At 40.2% G+C, this 20,335-nt stretch overlaps 1 protein-coding gene and 1 long non-coding RNA gene across 4 annotated transcripts in view; one reads left to right on the top strand and one right to left on the bottom strand.

The window, feature by feature from the left end:
- Positions 1-718: 718 nt before the first annotated feature.
- On the bottom strand, positions 719-10,400 carry LOC122903251. Its single transcript, XR_006383935.1, has 2 exons — positions 7,906-10,400; positions 719-6,766 (listed from the first exon to the last, which is right to left on the bottom strand). It is a non-coding gene; the product is annotated as an uncharacterized LOC122903251 (long non-coding RNA).
- Positions 10,401-10,559: 159 nt separating this feature from the next.
- MORC2 (MORC family CW-type zinc finger 2) overlaps positions 10,560-20,335 on the top strand; it is a 42,794-nt gene continuing 33,018 nt past the window's right edge. Inside the window, exons 1-2 of one of the 3 annotated variants that reach the window (XM_044243903.1) lie at positions 10,560-11,842; positions 18,171-18,224. In XM_044243903.1, coding sequence (XP_044099838.1) covers positions 11,775-11,842; positions 18,171-18,224 — 122 coding nt within the window. In that variant the 5' untranslated portion in view covers positions 10,560-11,774. The remainder of the gene's footprint in view (positions 11,843-18,170; positions 18,225-20,335) is intronic. The other 2 variants (XM_044243905.1, XM_044243904.1) reach the window with 2 other exon arrangements.

Below are 20,335 nucleotides of genomic sequence, written 5' to 3' on the forward strand. Positions count from 1 at the left end.
AATTAAGAATCAATTATTGAGTTCCTCAAAGAAGGTGCAACCTTGTCAGCTTCACTAATGGGAAGACAAATATTTATCTAAATGTTCACTAACATGAAGATGGGTATTTTAAATTATTTGACTTACAGTGGTAACTTGCCAAAGTCAAACAATAAGTACTAAATTTAATTTTTAAAATTCTTTATTTTTAAATAAAGTTTAAAAGTAATAGGAGTAGTGGAAAATATTCAAATACAGAAATGTATAAAGTTGAAAGTCTCATGGAATCTACACTATTAGAAGAAAGCCATTAGTAGACTTTTCTATACATCATAAAACACAAATTTTTAAGTGAGTTCATACTATATATTTTTCTACCGTTTCTCTTAATATATCATGGCCGTTTTTCCATGTTCATACACAATAAATGTATTTTATCAATTTTAAAAGCCATGTAGATTTTCTTATATGGCTGAACCATGTGTTATTTAACCAATCCTTTACCAATAAACATTTAGGTTTTCTTCTATATTTTTCTACCATGTACTTCTTATGCTTCTGTAGTAACTTAAACATTGTCACTTCCTGTTTCATTTTGTCTTCTCATCTGGAAGACTTTAGTGTGGCCATGACCTCCAGTTTAATAAATACTTGAATCTGTCAAGTATCAATGTTGGTAGACAGTATACTAGTCAGGACTGACTCAATTTTAAGCAATAGAAACCCAACTCAAAGTAACTTAAAGCAAAAAAGGGTATTTATTGGCTCACATAACTTTAAAGTCCATAGGGATATACTAGCTTCAGGCACGGTTGGATCCAGGGGCACAAACATTGTCATGAGGACTCAAGTCTCTCCATCATTTGGCTCTGCACGGCTTCATTCTCTGGCTCATTTGATATGGTGGGCCCTGTTGGTTTGAGCTTTTCATACTACAAAGCCAAGCAACCTCAGTAAAGAGAGCTTCTGAGCTTCTCCTCCACAGTTCAGTGAAAGTCCTAGGGCTGAGTATCACTGGACCAACTTGGATCACATGACCATTCCAGAATGAATCTTTATGGTGAAAGAGATGGATGATGCTGATTCATCAGGTCTGAATTACATGTCCACCCATGAAGCTTAAAGTTAGGCCAGACTGTCTGAATCATGTGGACTGAAGATACGGAAAAGTGGTTCCAAGGAACATCACAGTTGTTACAAAGAGATGGAATGGATGCTGGTCAAAAACAATGGATGTCAATACTACCAGATACTGAAAAAGTTTAGCCTCTGTTCACTAACAGCTGGCATTCGTTACTTTCTTGATAATAAATGTATTCTGAAAACATCATGAGGAGTTAAGTTTGTCCTGTACTCAGGAAGCTTGTAATCCATTTGAATGTAATAATTGTGTCCAATAGCATACTTTGGATGATGCAATAGTGTTTCAACAGAAGTAAACTCAGTGGTCTTGAATCTGAGAGCTCAACCATCTTGCTGACATGATGCTGGACAAGCCGCCTACTGGCAAATAGTTCTGTGAGGCTACTGAAGTCAATGGTAAGTTTTAACTTCAGTGGAAACCTCTTTTTGTGTTCCTTTAGTCCTTTGCCAAGGTGAACTGGTAACATTTCTGTCACCTCTGTATTACTGCAGAAGAGAGAAATGGACAGTGCTTTCAATCTGCTGTAGTTTTTCAGATCTGGTAGAAGGGGTCTCAAGTGCTGAAAATGGTGACATATACACATGTAGAGACTTACTCTGCACTTTAAAAAAAAAAAAAAAGGCTGCTGGTCACGTGGTATACAGCATGGTCCTTCCAGTTGTGAACATTAAGTTCTGGGGTTGAGGGGCGGTGGTAAGATGCAAGCTGCTTCTACTCGAAACTCCTTGGGTGGAACAGACTGGTACCAGTTGGTAGTTTTCTCAGGCACAGCCAGTCTGATTGCAACATGTCAAAAAAGGCATACAAGGGCTGAGTCTAAACACGCATATAGGTACCTTCATCAGGGCTAGCCACACCAACAGCCAGGATGTGATCTGTCAAAATGGGTAGATTGATGTTGAAGCTCTGTAAATTAGTTTTTATCCTGAGCACTCCAGGGTCATTCCTTAGGATTTGCTCTGGATACCATTTTCTGACCTTAAAGGGTCAGACAGGTATAGCAGCTTTCATTTTTCTGTTTATCTGCCCAAGAACTTTCAGCTCAGTAGAAGGCTATATTCTCAATTCAGACTTGAGGTTCTGTTGAGGAGTCTATGCTACATCTGGGAATGACAAGGTTGGGAGGGCCAGGTTCATGAAGGTTGGCCCTACTCTCTTTGGTAATCAAGTCTCCATCTTCTGAAACTCTGCCCATCTCTTGAGAATCAGCTTATAAACAAGGCCTTAGATTGGTTGGCTGTTGCTGCCAAAAGACTTAGATTAAGATCTGTGGCAGGGAGAGAGCAGTTAAGATCCTAGGTTTGAGTTTTAGGCTTTCTTCATTTTCAACCATCAATTCTGATACACAGCATACATTAGACTCTTGAACAGATGATCATCCTCACCTTAAGCCCCTCATTTTGACTGCGTTTGACAGGATTAAAGGGAATGACTGGCAGTGTAGATCAGTGTCTTTTTCTGTAAGTACAGAAGAGAAAATCGAGCTGACATTTTGAAGGTAGTAAAAAGATGGAGTTTGTAGATAACTTATGAACAAACAAGTTATATGTACAAGCAAGCTAGTCATTAGATTTTTATTAGTTGAGGGTGCACAGGCCTTGTTTGATGATTTGTAGACAGAATCATGTAATCAGGGTTAGTCTAGAGAAAAAAAGATACAAAGAAACCATTCCCAGCATTTAACCAGTGCATTCATTAGAGTACAGTTGAGGACAGCTGACCCTTAAGTAGACTGTGAAGGAAGGGACTGAGATTTTTCTCATGACACAAATTGACGTCTACTTGTTTAACATGATCTGGTCTGGGATTTCATGAATTGAATCCATCCTGCAGAAACAGATTAAGTGTCTTAATGCCTGGGTGTATCTCAGAGCAAGGAATGTCAGCCACTCTCAGTGTAGAACAGTATGGAGACAGATGAAATTCCATGAAAACATCCACAGAGACAAGACACTGTGGTCTTGTAACATTAGGAAGAAGCTGCAGCAAGCTCTTGAGTGTACGGATTAAATCTTAGCTGTAGGCTGTGTAGATTTTCAAGTCCCTCTATATTTCCAACAACAAGGTTGATGATACGCAACTTGAGATGCCCAGCAAGCAAGCTACCATGGCCTGGTCAAAAGGCCTACCCCCAAATATCCCTAACACCTGTAGTGGATGGTACCAGATATCAAAAGATCCATCACAAAAGAATACCTCTTACTAGTTAGAAGAAAATTTTCCAAAGGATCACATTTAAAAATCACATACATAAGAGAGGATGTTCAAAAACAAGTCTCTTGTGGATCAGGTGTTACATGTAGTTAGAGCAGAGTATTCATAATTTTGGAGCAAATATGCTAATGATGGAGGAAATTTTTTAAGGTTATTAGATCATTTATCCTGGAAACAGCAGTTAAACTGAATAATAACCAAGAAGCAGTGTAACTGTCACAGGCTAAGTCATAATGACTTGTAGTTTTGAGAATAAGATGAATAACTAGGTACCCTTTTAGGTAATGTTGCCAGAATTTCAGTTCTACTTTCATAGTTAATGGTTATCCCTTGCACACGAAGTAGAGTACCATGGCTGATGATGGGAGGTCCAATGTACAAGTTGGTCTAATATGGCCTCAATGAGGCATCATCAACTTTAGTACCAGCTTCAATACCTGGCGATTCAGGTATCCAAGGAGGATCAAGACTTCAAAGTTACATGTTTCAAGTACCACTAGAGCATCTGGTGTTTGTTAAAGCAGCTGGGTAAGGGGGTGTGTCAGTGTAGAGTACACATGAATTGCTGACTATATTGAATCCCAGGAATCACTGACCCGAAATCCATCTGGGGGTACAGGGCTGCTAATCTAGGTCCATTTGATACCACTTTCAGCCCATATGACTACTCTGGGGGGTGGGGCAAAGATATGCCCATCTTCTTGCACTTTTCTGATTTTGCCCACAGTAAATATTCCTAAGAATGTGCAGCATCAACTGAACATGGACTGGGTTGGGTAGAGATACAGATCAGAATGCCATTCAGGTTGCACATGTTGTCTAGGGCAGTGGTTTTCAAACTGTGTTCTGAAGAATTCTAGTTGTAAAGAAGTCTCCTTAGGGGTCACCATGGTGGTAAAGGAAGATGCTTGTGGCAGGTTTCAGGCCCCCCACTCCTGCTTCATCTACAGCAGCTTCTCTTTTACTCTGGGCTTCCACACAGTTTTCATCCAAAGGGCTTCATGGTCACAAAGCCTTTGGAAAACCAATGATCTAAGAATAAGTTGTTCACAAAATGCTGAAATACAAAAAATAGATCACAGAAACCAGAAACTGTGAGCAAAGCCTGTGGTAAGCCAAGAAGGTGTCTTCCTAGTCATTCTTTCCCTAACATGGACCACATTACAGAATGATGAAGTTAACATTCAAGTTTGCTAAAAATTCTGATGGCTCAAATTGGGTTTGTGACTATCAGAGAACAGGCTATTGGCTTTAAGTGACAATAGCACTGGATTTTTGCAGTCAACATACATCTGCAAAATGCATTCCATTTCTTTGCAAATATTATCCCAAGTCCACGGCTAGATGACTTCTCTTCTAGCACTGGTATGATCTCAATGGGCCACAACTCAAATTCTAAGAAAATATTTCCTATCATCCCTCCTCCCCCTTTTCTCCATCCTTCTCCTCCTCCCTTCCCTTCCCAAACTCCTCACCAGAGATTTCAACGCCTTTGAGCTAGATTTACAGCACAATTCTAACAGAGAAGTATATTGCTAAATGTCATGGAACCCATCCAATTTGGGGTGCAACATTAACTTTTCCCCATTCCCTTCCCATATGTTCCTACAAATCCTCTAGCAGTTCCTTTAACAAAAAGAGAGTTAACAGTCAAGATGTAGGACTCTCAGATGATTAAAGACATACCAATTCAGTTACTGACAAAGTAAGAAATGGCGGGGGGGGGGGCCGCCTTCAAAGATGCTCTTTACTCCTGGGTCCCCAGGGCAATCAGGAAGCATTGGCTATACTGCTTTAAAGCAGTTTCCCCATTCCATTTAAAGGAATGCTGTGACAATAACACTCTGTGTTTGATTAAACTTAGGACACACTGGGCTAAACAGCTCAATGAGGCTCTTTGTTGCAAGCCTTCTGAGATCCTTTAATACATGACACTGAATCAGGGGAGGGAACATATATTTTTTCACGATAAAGGACTATGGGAAATCTACGTATATATGTTATGAGTATGCATCAAATATACATACACACACATATATGAACAGCACTGCTCTAAAAAAAATGTAGGACTCATGTTAAGTACATGTTTGGGGGTAGAGGACTATAGATAAGATCTTGATGTCTAGTAGTTAATAAGACTTAGGGGGAAAAAAAAGAGGACAAAACACGAACAGGAATCTCCAGTTAATTAAGCCATTTGGAAATTTAGGAAAACCATGTGAAAAACAGATCTAAAAGTAGCTTCATGTTTCATATTACAGTCTTATCATCAGATGAACGTATGCCTTGTTGACTAGAATAATCTACCACTATAAAGAACAGTCCACTCTTAAACCTTAGGGGTATTGCCATGGAATTCTGGTCTAGATGCAGCCATCACAAGATTTACACTTACAACATACCGACTGACTAAGGGAACCACATCAGGAAGGTGAAAAATTTTCTGGGGTTACCAATCTCCAGTCATCTTAACACTGCAGGTGAAGTAGAGGCTAAGTTAATTCCATGGAGAGAACTGGACTGGGAGTCAGAAGGCCTGACCTCTACCACTTTGTAGCTGTATCACCTTGGATAACCTTTTAAATTTCCATTTCCTCGTTTGCAATTTACTGTGTTATTTTGATAATTGAGATTAATGCATGTAAAAGTGCTTTGAAACTATAAAGTGCTATATAAACATAAGGGATTACCATTATAGGTTCTACCTGGAAGTATCAAGAGGCCTTTTCTGGAATCTGACTGGAGCTTTTTGAGATGCTGTTAGGTAAAGGGTTTCCTTAGTAGAATTTCTTAAATTTGAGTGAAAAGTTCTGGTTCCTGAGTAATCCCAAAGATGTTGTGAGTTCACTGTGCCTTTGTTTTAATCCCAATATCTGCTGGTCAGAATATCTGCTTTCTATTCAGTAGGCTACTATAGACTTGAAGTGAAAAGAATAAGATCCAGTGACCTGGATAGGATCCTAGACACTTCATGAATTTCAATCATTTGAGATTGTGGGGTATGGTCCAATGCCGTTCTTGAAAAAGATGTTGTCATTCTTCAGTGTTGGTAACTAAAAAATCCTCTGGTCCAAATTTATTTTGTGTCTCTGAAGGCTTTAACTGAAGAAATGAAATGCACACTCAAGGAACAAACTGGGTCTTCGTTGTGATAAAATAGCTTCAGCTACTTGGCTTAAACAGTCTGACTTCACTATAAAGGGCTGTGCTGAATCTGGGTGGAACAGGACAGGAGTGGAGGTGAAGGCCACATCATGATGGCTGAATGCCTCTTGGATCACACTGGTCCACAGGAATGATATCTTCTTCAGCAGTAAGGTGAAGGAATCACCGATGGCAAAAATCCAGGTACCAGATCTGTAGGCTGATGGAACAGTACAAGGAAGGTGGTCAGAAGGTCCAGGTGAACACTCAGCAGGAGGCACAGGACTGGAAGGGACAGGAACAAAACAGGTAAGATAACAAATGCATGGAATTAGAAACACAGGGACTCTAACACCAGGGTTTGTTGTCAGCATATCAGCGGCCTGATGGGTACTAATTCTCGATAAGCCTAGCTAAGAAGCAGACAAATTTTGCTGGGAGTAAAAAAGCTTTCTGATTAACAATTAGTAATGATAAGAACAAAAAGAGTTCTCTGGCAGGGACTGCTTCCGGACCCTTGAGAACAAACTGTCTTAGGGAAGCAGCAAAAAGGAATTGCCCTAGATCTCATAATCTGGAGGAGTAATCTGTATTCAGGCTGCTGAGCAGTGCCTGACTGGGGAGAAAGTAGTCCCACTGGTAGCACAAGAAGAACTGAATTTAGGTTTATACACCAACACCTGAGGAGATCTTGTCCTTCTTCCTTTTCCAATGCTTTCCTCGAATTATCTTACGATCTTGTAACTTTCATTTTAACAAGGTTCAATCTTGTGTGGGAAAGAACACGGTACCTAGAGAGAAAGACCCTGGTATTTGCACCTTTCTGTTAATGCCCTATGCAATGTATCAGTTTCTCTTCACGTCTGAGGGTTCCCTACATCTTTTAAAATTTAGAAAAAAAAAAAACAAAACCCAAACAAAATGAAAACAAACAAACAAACAAACCCAAAAAAACCCACCAGGAAACACAGAAAGAAACATGACTCATAACCAGTGATCTTTTTTCTAATCACGAGTAATTAGGTTACCACGAAGCAATTAAGCAAATGCTTATGGAGTCTCTTTCGATAGCCCACGCTCTAAATGACTCCTTTCTATGAAAGGCTTCATCGTATGCAGGTAGTACATGTGGGAAAAAAATCCTTAAAACAAAGCCCTGGATTTCAAGGGGCTTGCTATCTGGAAAAAGAGCAAATACTTGCAAATGACTACTTTACAAGGTATACTACGCAAAGATAGCTAAAAGGCAAACAACATGATATACAACTTTAAGTTGCGGAGATTCAGGGAGTAGAGAACATCTGACAGAAGAAATGGCAGTGTTCTGACAGGTGAAGAACCAGAGGAATACATTCCAAAGCACAGCATGAAAAAGGGCAGGGATGGTAAGTAAAGAATGAGGCATTTTGGAAAATGGCAAGTACCGTAGTTCACGTTTGATGAAGTGTTGCTAGAGTTTGCACTGAAGGTCTGGCAGACACTCAGGTCTTCAAATCCCAGTAACGGTGCTGGTGGCAGTGCCTACTCAGTTGCTGTCTCTTCTCAAAGCAAGGTCAACAGCCCCCACGTTCAAAAACAAAAATACTGAGCTCCAGAGTTCTTGTCATATCCTGACACTCTTCAGGTCCCAGATGTTGAAAATCTGGCAATCTGGAGCCCACGCTGTGGCTACACAGAAAAGCATCTGCTCCAGCTAGTGCAGAACACAGTAGTGAAACCTTTTCGGCCTCCTATCCTGGATATCTCATGTTTTGTCATAGAATTTCAAGCTTTGAGTTCCAGTTTTTTTTTTCTCCCTTCTCCTGAAAAAAGCATCTTATAAGATCGCCACAGTCTTAAGATTCTTTTGAGGTACATCCAGATAATAACAAAAGAGCTAAAAGACCAACACATTTTTCTCCAAAACAGTCATTTTTCTGGAAGTGAGATCATTTGTCTCTGCCCTTTATGTAAAAGGAATAGTCAATTGATTTTCTCAGACATTTGTATGAAATAGCAAAATAGGTAAACACCTAACCAGACAAAATACACATAAATGTATTTATGTTCACTTGCTTAGAGCTGTACCACTGGTAAGCACCACTCCACAAAATGAAAATGTTTGAAATCCAACTGTTCAAACATTTCTATAGTGTTTGCTGGACAATGGCCAGGAATTTGATAAAAGCAGCTGACAATTAACAGAGGAGCAATCACTGGCATTTTGGCCATCTTAGTAACACACTTGCAAGCAAATAGAATACAAAGCCAGCCAGGAAAAAGCTAAGCATTGAAACACTTCCAAATCTACTGATTTTGAAGTTCAGCAGAAGTCATCACAAAACTCTTCAGAGAATGTTAACCTTCAATTAATAAAGATAAGCCCCCAAACATCTTCGGGAATTCCATGCCTGGTTTAGTCTGTTCCAGTGAGCCAGCTTGCTAAAAATCCACCTGCACCATTAATTAGCTGGCCTTGGCAGCACCATTTAAAAATAAGCCTGCTCACTACCAACCGCACAAAAGATATAAAATAGAAGCAAGTAATGGATGGCAACCATGGTTGTGGAAAATGGTCAATGAAAGAGAAAGGTAGTCAGGTACCAGTATAAGCAGCAGAACATTAAGAATTGCTGGGCAAAAGATTCAACAGGCTTCTTGATACTAGAGAACACACCCATTTCTGGTTTTAGCTGCTTTATGTGGGGGGCCATTGAACCATACCAACTTGTCAGCCACCCTTCAAGCACCCTATGGTAAAAAGAAAGGACTCAGAATAGAAGCCAAGCAGTGGAGTGTTGTTACCCCAAATATCCATTATGCATAGAAACAGCTCACATATCCCAGGGATTCAAACGGGCTTCAAATCGGTTGTGAAGGGTCCCAAATGACATCTAGGCCTCAGTTTCCTCCCTGTGGCATAAAACAATTGGAGTTCTGAACTCTTCTGGGTCACAGCCCCCTCTGATAACTTGCTGGCGATGGATCCTCATTCCCCCCAAAATGCACACTCCCACTATTTCTGCATACAATTTCGGGGAGTTTGGGGTATCTCCAACTTCAATCCAAGGTTCCCAGGTTCAAAATCCAAGAACTGGGCAATTGCTAACTTTTCTTACAACTCAAAAAAACCCCATTATAAACAATAATCATCCCTTACGTACACCGACGCTTTATACTTTACAAAGCGCTTTCAACCCCACAAACATTGATAGGCAGAGGAGGAAACTGAGGCGCCGACAAATTACAGAGTGATTTGCCTAAGGTCACTCGGCCAGCTGGTGGCTAGGCCCGGAAGCAAACCCAGCTCTTCCGACTCCGGGGCTTGTCTCCCCACCCCGGAGCTGCCGCCAGAGCTCCCGCCCCTCACTAAGGGGGCATAAGGAGGAAAAGGCAAAGTAGAAAGCCCACCACCAACCATCCCCCGGCGCCCTCTTGCCCCCCCAACTGGGTCCTTGCAGGCCCCGAAGGGTGGCGCCAGGCCTCCAGGCCAGCCCCGGCCACCCCCGCCTCCCCGGCCGCGCCAAATCCCGCCGCAGCCGCCGCCTCCCCGGGAGCGGGGCGGAGCAGCTGCCCGCCGCCGCCGACCACCCGGACGACTCCTCGACGAATCGCAAACGCATAGGCCGCCGCCCGAGTTCTGCGTACGAGAAGAAAGACGCGGCGCGAGCGCCAACGGCCACCGGGCGCGCGCCGCGGCGGCCGGGCCTGCGCCCCAAGAGCTGGATGCCAGAGCAGGAGAAAGAGCCGCCAACCGATCGCTCGATCGACCGCGCGCCCGCTCCTTCGCCCTACCAGACCGGGGAGGGGGGGAGGGCGCGCCAGGGCTTCTTCGAGTTAGGGGCCTGACTCCCCGGCGACGAGACAAGATGGCTCCTCCGGTCCGCGCCGCAGCTACCGTCCCGGCTGCGTCGCTCGGCCCGCCCCCGGTACTGTTTCTTTAAATGGCGGAGAGGGTCAAGAAAGCAGGAAGAGAGGCGCGCGCCCTCACGTGACAGGGGCGGGCCCGGCTAGCAAGATCCGGTCACGTGGAGGCCCGCTGCCCGCCAATCAGGAGGCGTCGCATCAGGGCGGGGGCGGGAGGAGCTGCGGCTCTGTGATTGGCCGAATGCGCCGCGGAGGCCTCGGGGGCTTGGGGCGTCGGGGAGTGCGCGAGGCGGCCCGGGTTGTGTGCACTAGCGGAGACAAAGCGGTGGCTGAGGTGGCTGTAGCGGCTGCGGCAGCGGCGGCAGAGCAGCTCTAAACGCCGAATTCCGTGGTGCTGAGTCCTGTCATCCTTTTATCCAGCGCGGCGCGTGGGCGGCTGGTCTCGCGGCGGCGGCGGCAGCGGCGGAGGCGGAGGCAGCACATGGTTCCAAGAGCGCGCTGCGGTTGTTGGGTTCCAATTCCGTGGGGAGGGACAAAGGCAGCTTTGAGCACCGGGCAACGCCCTGTCGGGTTGTGCGCTCTCCACACAGCCCTCGACCCGAGCCTTGAAAGCTGGGACTAACTCCTCTCCGTGAGGAGGAGGCGGCCTCGGAAGCGAGGCCCTGGTGGGCCGGAGAGACGGAGGCCTCTGTCTGAGGGAAGTGGGGGGAGGGGCGTTGCCCTCTTCAGGTGATTTGGGCGGGTCAATTCTGAGGCATTTTTGTGGGTCAGTGTGAGGTAATTTGACCCATTACACTGAAGAGATTGGGACTGGAGCAGAAGCTAGGTTGGGTCTGGGCTTTGGAAAAAGGAATCGTCATCAGCGCTTAGGAGACCTTTCAGTTGGGAGGTGGTGAAGCCGGAATTAACGCCATATGCACTGCATCGACTTCATGGCCGCCAGCCTGGGGCCTATTTAAGAATCCTGGAATCGTTGGTGAAGAAATGGGTGACTGCTCAGTTTTATGACAGAAGCTGGTGAATTTCCAGATTGGTAAATTTTCTGATCGGAAATTTAGAGGAACAACAAGAAAAAAAAGCTTGAAGAACGTGAAGATGGAGCAGTAATAAAACCTCCCAACTCCAGTACCATCTACTCCAAGACCACATTCAACTCCTTGAACTATCGCAACTTAATGCTAAAGCTCTTTAAAACTACAGATTTATAAGTTTTTTTTCCCAGAATATTGCATTACAATTGAGAAGATAAAAACTTAAAGGAGAAATCAGTTGTAGTTTTAGACACCTCTTTGAATATATTTTGGATAGATACTAGGTAACCTTGTTTAACAGTAAGGAGCACAGACTTACCAAACCTTTATTGGAAGGAATCCTGGAAAAATCTATTCCATTGTTAAGTTTATATTTCCCAGTTAGTGGGTGAAGGACTGGAGATCTCACTGCACTCATGGCTTTCACAAATTACAGCAGTCTGAATCGAGCTCAGCTAACCTTTGAATATCTGCATACAAATTCGTAAGTATCTTTTAGGTGCCACTGAGGTCACTGCTAACACATTCCTTGATAATACGAAAATCTTTTTCCCAGAAAACTCTGCTTTTTTACTTTTGGGGATGTATCACTGGATGAGTCTGGAGCTCTGTATTGAAGAACTGAGATCAGTGAAATATTTGTTGCTAATCCAGAAGAATATGATCTTCATTTGTTGGATCAAAATATATTTGATCAAATGCAAGTTTTAGTTTTTGAAGTCCATACATTGAGTTGTTTCATTCAAGGGTGTGATAGAAATCCAACGACTACTCTTCTTTGGATCGCCCGAGTTGGACTATTCTAGAATCAACTGTTTCTCTTTAGTGACACCAGCCAAAACAGTTGGGTTGTAATAAGTCTGTTTTTTCCCTAATAAGAAAAAAAAAAAAAAAAGGAATGAAGACCTTTAAATGACAACTTGTGAGAAGAAATTATTAGTTTCTCTTTTCAGCAAACAGTTGGCTTTATCTTCTTGGGAAATTCGTACCTACGTCCCATATAGATTTTATATGCTAAGCAGAAAATGGCAACTTGTTTAAACTCAAAATTTAAATAGCCTTTCCCCAGAATGTGTGTAAATCACAGAACACATGTATTTATGGTTGAGTTCATGAAGAGATTATTGTTACCCCATGTTGACCTGGAATGTTTTAGGGTTAATTCTTATGCCCACTCTCTTGGAAGTAATTCAGTGGGATCATAACCACATAGTGTTTTAACACATTCGTTTGTCACTTGAGTTAAAGGTAAGTATTCTACCGTTTTAGTACCTGGAGAAGTGATAAGCTACATAGATGGCCCAGAGATCTGAAGAACCACTTTAAGGGCTGAGGATACAGACTTCAGTCATCTAGTAATAGTGAAATGACTTTAAGCCTTTTATGGGAAAGGACAATATGTTGTGATGAGAGTCTGTAATTTTTTGTTTGCTTTTTGCAATCGAGGAAATAAAATTTTTCTGAGTAGTGAAGTGAATTCCCAAATGGTGATAGCCTGGTTCTTTTGTTTGTTTGTTTAGGAAGCTTATTATTGAACTACAGTGTTTTAGAGTAGCTACTTAGGTGCCATTTAAGTGAAGTCTCATGCTATGGATGATGAATCTGAAACCCAGTTAGATAAGGTTGTAGATCAGGTTTGTGTAGCTAGTTGATGACAGTCTTGGGTAAAATCTTCAGTATCCTTTTTTATATTTGAACTGCCATGTTTAAGAGCAAACATTTGGAGACCACTTAGATGATTGTGTTTGATAAATGGTCACTTCATTTCTGAATTGGGGAATGAGAGGCCAAATTTGGAATGACAGAGACTATGATAACTTTGGAAGACCATGAACAGGACTTGAGAAATTGGGTGGGTTCTATCTTCCCCCAAAGACTTTATTTAATGATAAAATAATAGTTACAACAGTTAATTGCTTCTTGCCACCTTCAACGTGTTTAATCTTTATAGTAACCTTGTTGGAGTAAGGAGTATTCCTATTTTGTGTTTGAGGAAACAGGCTGAGATTGAGTTAAAATGCCAAAAGTTACATATCTGCTAAGTGGCACATTTCACACCTCAAGATTTAAGGCAATAAAATTTATTTGGCTATAAGGGTTTGTGTCTTTAACCATTAGGCAGTACTATAACTAGTCAGATATACCTTTAAGGACTTGCTTTCCTTCTAAAGCAAAGGGTTTACTTCTTGTTTGGAAAGCCTATTAAATTTATCTCAGAAGTCTTTTAATTTGAGATTCTGGAATATTCTTTTGCTGTCTTACTAATAGGTGAACAGAACTAAGGTAAAGAACTGAGCTCTAGTTAAGTCACTTGTTTAAAGTGAAATTGGAGAATTTTCTGTGAATTTGACTTACCATACTGAATTGGAACCACCTGCTTGCATGACCATTTGAGGGTTGGTTGTACCATTTTGGAAGCTTTAGATTGTCTAATCTGAATCAGACCTCTGAAGTTGTCTACTTTTGAATGTGTCCCATCCTGCCAGAAGAAACTATGAATACTAGAATACTATGATAAGTTGGTTTATAGCTAATTTCAAGATTATTTATTGTGGTGGTATGACTGGAAGTTCATTTCTAAAGGAAACAAGTTTTTAATTTTTATAAGATGTGACTTGTTACTCCTAGCGATGGTGGGTAGATCTTCTCTATGTTAAGTGATGCAGTGTTACCTTTAGAAATGGGAAGGTTTGTGTCATAGTACCATCTCCTTTGTTCTAATTTTTAAAAACATAAGACTACAATAGGATGTTTGACATCTATGATATTGCCATATTGTGAATTATGAAAGCTATGGCTCTTTGCTTACTGTCCATGTAATTTGGACTTGCAGGCTGAACCCAGGTAGGCTAGAAGAATAGAAATCAGTGTGGTACAATGCAGGGTGCATGCATGGGCTTGGGAGCCAGCCAAGTTTAGATTTGCCAGCTTCCATGCTGAGTCTTTGGGCAGGTTGAGTCTTCGTTTTTTCATCTATAAAAGGGGGCTAATCTGATCCTTGGTTTCTTCATCTATAAAAGGTGGCTAATCTGGCAGTTTGAGGATTATGTATAATGTTTATAAAGTACTTAGATCATGCATGGTACACGATAAACATTGAATAGATGGTGATTATTGTTTATTGTTTATTCAATGTATAATAATTTATATAAACCAGAAGTCCATCAGTGTAGTAGCTTGCTCTTTGGTGGTGGTCATTAGGCAGATAAATTCTTAGTAAATTCTGGAGAATTTGTTGATGGGTTTTTTTTTGTTTGTTTGTTTTTTTTAATGATGTTTAGGGTAATTGTTGATGGTTATTTTGGTTACATCAACATTAAGATTTAAAGCAGGCCTGGGAAATTCTCATGTTAACATGAAAGTTTAGGCTACTTTTTAAAAAATACAGGGTGTTGCTAGTATGAAATGGTAAGTTGCGGTTTTTAAATAAAAGCAGTTTTATGCTGTTAGCTGCTCTTTAGTGGTAGGTTTTGTGACTACTAGTAAAAACTTCCTGAGCAATCTAGAGGCTAGATTCCAGATATAGTGGTAATAGTGATGTTCCTTTTTAATAAGGTGCGTATCTTACATCACTGCAGTACTGCTAAGTGGTCTGATAGAAAGAATGCTTAAGATTACTGCTCTCTGTGTCTGTTCCTGTTGGCACATGTAATAAATTATCTTGGCAATATGATAGTTGTGGTTTGTTTTATCTATGTATATAGTGTATATAGAGGAAACTGTCCCCTCTAGAGACTTCATATTTTTTGGGATTTAGTTGAAATGTAGGTTCACACACTAAATATATTAAAGCCATTTTAATGTAAAATGGATGCTCTAGTTTCTCAGCTTTATTTTCTAACAATTAAGGCAATTAACTGTTGTCAACATCTCGAAGAACACAGCAGAAGCTATCACTGTATATGGACTTGTGGATAACCTGTTGGTTTAAATTCAGGTTGAATATAAATAGGGACACTATTTTCCTTATGTAATGAGTAGATTTACCCATAAATTTATCACTGGAAATGCTGAGCTGCAAAACTATTTTGATCATGACACAAATGGTATAAAAGTCAATGGAAAGTGAGAGTTTGCTAAAAATCCTTGTCTTTTTCCAGATGGTTGACCTTTCTTGGATAACATGCAAAGAATCTTTACATCTGTGAAAATAATTTTCTTTGATATTTATTCAAATACATGTTTCAAATGCTAGCAAACATTGAATGGGTCTCTCTGAATATTATTTGAAAAAAAAGGGGGAGAAATTATGTCGGTATGTTTTTGGTTCTTTAGATTTTTAAGAAATGTTTAGAACTCTGATGTTAAGAGTTTATTAGTAGGACCCATCAATTAGTTGAAGGTCCAGAGAAGGTAATGGGTGTTGCCTCTGACCTTCCCAACAGTTGTCACAAAGACACCTTTTATGATGTGTCAATACATATCACAAAAGTATCCCTTAGCTACATTTTATTATTTTTTAAAGATTTTATTTTTATTTATTTGACAGAGAAATCACAAGTAGGCAGAGAGGCAGGCAGAGAGAGGGAGGGAAGCAGGCTCCCCGCTGAGCAGACAGCCCTATGTGGGACTGATCCCAGGATCCCACTGAGCCACCCAGGCGCCCCCCCTTAGCCACATTTTAGCGATATCTGTTAGGGTATCTGAAATATGTATGCGTGGAACAGCATGGACACTCTGTGGAACAGCAAAGGCCATTTGGAATGTTTTCTTTACATTCTGAATTTACAAGGCACATTTCTAAACATTGTATAGAAAGCAGTGAAAACTTAGGTACTCTTGAGTTTGCTGTTTGGAGCACAGAGATACTCTGTGCTTGCTGTTTGGAGACCTTACTGAATTCTAAATGTCTCATTTTCATTTGAAGCAGTCAGAAATAATGTATGACTGAGAAGCAGTTGCCTTCATTTTTTATTTCTTTGCCCTGATGGCAGAGGGTATCAGAATTAGTTTTGAAGATTATTTATATTCACTATTTTCACTACCAAGGCCAGTACTTCATTCTTTTTTTTTTTTAAATAATTTTTTATTTGGCCAGTACTTCATTCTTAAACATATTTATTCCAAAGATTCCTGAATACTAGTTGTAGTCCCATTCTTATTATGGTTGTATTCTTTTTGTTGTTGTTATAGGAGCTATATTTCTGAATTTCCTTGATTATAGTTAAAGTACATGTTCTCATAATGAGAAATTTACATAGGATATATTCACTGATCTCATGGGAGAAGTTCTTCCTAAAATTCCAAGAACTTTTTTTTTTTTGAACTAGTAGTTTTTAATTCAAATTTTGCTATTATAAAAATTTGTAGGTTAACTTGAGGAGGGGAAACTAGGGTTCTTGGACAGTTCAGTTTTGGGTGTTTGTTTTATAAGCAGATACTTTACAATTTGTTTTTTGTTTTATATGCTGTAGTAAATGATCAGAGATCCTAGATACTGGTTATTTAATTTTGGTATATTTCATGCTAAATTATCAGAAATTTTCACTTTGTCTGTTGGCTGAAATGGTATAAAAAAGTCAGTGGGAATAATTTATTTTTGAAAAATTGATGATGGTAATGTATTATTTAGGTTAATGATTTTAATTTTTATCAAAAGTCAGGTTTCTAGATGGACACATCCTAACTTTTATATTGAAAGAGGACTATTCTAGGAAACAGCACAAAATAAGGAGAATGTAAATGGAGAAAGAATTTAAGGATTCATCTTATGCATAAATACCATATTTATTGAGTTCTGAATAACATGGTAATTGTGTATTTACCTAACCCAACTTTGAGCAGCCTCCTGGAAGTTTCCTGTTATTGTCTTCTAATTGTGTGTTTACCTAACCCAACTTTGAGCAGCCTCCTGTTATCTTTTTTTTTTTTAAATTAAAAAAATTTTTAAAAATAAACATATAATGTACTTTTAGCCCCAGGGGTACAGGTCTATGAATCGCCAGGTTTACACACTTCACAGCACTCACCATAGCACACATCCTCCCCAATGTCCATAACCCCCCCCCCAGCAACCCTCAGTTTGTTTTGTGAGATTAAATAAGAGTCTCTGATGGTTTGTCTCCCTCCCCATCCCATCTTGTTCCATTTATTCTTTTCTTACCCCCCAAACCCCACACGTTGCAGCTCCACTTCAGAGAGGTTATCTTCTTAAAAGGGCTATCAGGGACCCTAGGAAGAACACACCAAGCGGTCCTTATAAGAGGAGCTGTGCAAGAAGGTCTTCGATTCCTTTCTTTAACGTGGTGAGGGTTGTTCTTAGCTAGAGTTGAAATGTCAGGAACTAGATTATTCTCTCCTTTCTCCTCACTTTCATTTGGAATATTTTGTTTACAAACTACACAGAAGCAAATGGGTTTTCTTCTTTAACCGATGGATAACGTGCAAGTATTGGTAAAGCAAAATGTTAGCAAGGTGTCCATTGAGCATGCTTAGAGATATCCAGAAACTGATAGCTGGTTAAGGCAATGAAAAATAAAGCACTGACATTTTTCTAGGCACAATATGAGTGGTGAAAAAAAACTGCCTTTAAATCAAAAGTATGTATAGGAATCTTAACACTTCATAGTTGGTTTCTTAACAGAATAAACATGAGTAGATAACAGAACTTGATTAACATTTGAAGGAGTTTAGCAGGCTCTTAAATGGCTCTAATTTGGGGGAAGTTTAGATTTCAGTAGTATAAATTGATAGCATGAATGGGAATTTTAGATTTTTTTCCCTAACAACTAATATTTTATTACCTTGACTTATTAGGTGTCATAGTTCAATTATGTAATTCTTTTGCTGATTCTTAGTATTTATCATTTCAGAACTACTCATGAATTCTTGTTTGGTGCTCTTGCTGAACTGGTTGATAATGCAAGGTATGTAGTCTTTAGGCATACAGTCTGTGCTTGAAAACTTCTTGGGTCATTTTGACCTTTGCTTCTGAAGATGTGGGAGGAAGACAATTCTGTAAGCAGCTGTAATTCACTTCTAAGGGGTCTCTTACCCCAGAAGTATTTTTTTTTCCCCAGAAGTATTTTTAATAGCATGTTAAGTTGATACTTCTAGTTTACTTGGTTGATTTTAATTCATCCATTGCTTTTCCTAAAAATAATGAACTTATGACATCCAAAGTTATCTTCCTTTGTGTATTAGAGCACAATAATTGTAGTGAAATGGAGGGAATTAAGATAGAAACCTAGGAATCAAGTTAATGGGACAGATAAGATCTGATTTAATTTGTGCTCTCAGAACAGTACACCACCTAAAGTCTTTAAAATTATGCCAGAGTTAGGTATGTTCTCAAAATGTGTATTTTAATGTCAGAGGACTTCCAAGTGATTGAAGTGTCTTGTTAGCAGCTGTGCTTGGAAGAAATTCTTTAGCACTGTGTTACACTGAGCTCTTAGTGATGGAAGTCTATATAAATGTTACTGTACAGGACTGGAAAAAAGTTTGGGTTGGCTCAAAGATAAATAACAACATCCAAATCAAGATTCTGTTCATTACGAAAATATTATCTCAGAGTTGTTTCTGAATGCAAACAAAAAATTCAGACACATTGCTTATTGACCAAGTGTTGATGACTGATAAAGGAAGAGGGTAAGAGTTGAGAGAAGGTTTTTTTGTGTTTTTGTTTTGTTTTTTTAGTAGAAGTGCTTTCTAAATGTATCCGCAGTTATAATGAGCTTGCCTTTAATTTTCTGTCTGTATATCTATACTATAATCTTGTACCGTTATTACTTTAATTGTTATTCACTGGTATTGTTATATGGAAGTGTGCTTGTTAACAGGTTGTTTAATCAGAATACTCCTGTTTTCTTTCAATCTTGGTTGACTCATAATTTTTGTATTCGATTTAAAAATGGTGTAGCTTAATGGAACTATATTTGAACTTGCCACTTGTTAGCTTAGTGAGACCATGGTGTGCTGTGGTAGACTGCCTTTTTGTATGTCATATGGTGAACTGGAGATTCCTGGGAGTATGTGTTTCCTGGTCATGCACACATGTTGCCCATCTGTCTCATATTTGAAACTGTTTTTTTTTTTTTTTTAAGATTTTATTTATTTATCAGAGAGAGAGAGGGAGAGAGAGCGAGCACAGGCAGACAGAATGGCAGGCAGAGGCAGAGGCAGAGGGAGAAGCAGGCTCCCTGCCGAGCAAGGAGCCCGATGTGGGACTCGATCCCAGGACGCTGGGATCATGACCTGAGCCGAAGGCAGCTGCTTAACCAACTGAGCCACCCAGGCGTCCCTTGAAACTGTTTTTTAAAGATTTTTATTTATTTATTTGACAGAGTGAGATCACAAGTAGACAGAGAGGCAGGCAGAGAGAGAGAGGAAGGGAAGCAGGCTCCCTGCCGAGCAGAGAGCCCAATGTGGGACTCGATCCCAGGACCCTGAGATCATGACCTGAGCCGAAGGCAGCGGCTTAACCCACTGAGCCACCCAGGCGCCCCTGAAACTATTTTTATGTGTTTGGGAATAAGTACATGTAGAACTGTATGGATTTGAGTGGATTTTTTGCATTTAAAACTTATGAAATTCTCTTGCCTCATTCTCCTTTCCTGCAGTTGGCAGAATTGGACTAGATTAGTTTCAAGCCTTTATTTATGACAGAACTTGGATTTCAGCTGATGGTTGATCTAATGGAGTGCCCTAACTTCCTTTCATAAGATTATAGGCTTGTCAGTTAGTCTGCTGACTGTAATGTATATGCTACGAGACCTGATTTTTCATAGGCTTTGTGGCAGATGATGTTTTTCTTTCTCCTCAGTATCTTGTACATAAGAAAAATGGACAAGTTACATTTTTTATGATGGCTATCAAATTAGTGAGAGAAACATAGTTGTGAGTCATTTTTTAGTGTGTAAAGGCAAATGTTCTTTCATCCTCTAGATATTTTTACTGCGAAATTTGTATTTAAAAGACATATACAGGCCCTATGTGTCAATGTGGTTATTTTTAATAATTTAGAGTTTCAGAACTG

The sequence above is a fragment of the Neovison vison genome, chromosome 3, assembly GCF_020171115.1.
Source record: "Neovison vison isolate M4711 chromosome 3, ASM_NN_V1, whole genome shotgun sequence".
NCBI classification, from domain to species: domain Eukaryota; kingdom Metazoa; phylum Chordata; class Mammalia; order Carnivora; family Mustelidae; genus Neogale; species Neogale vison.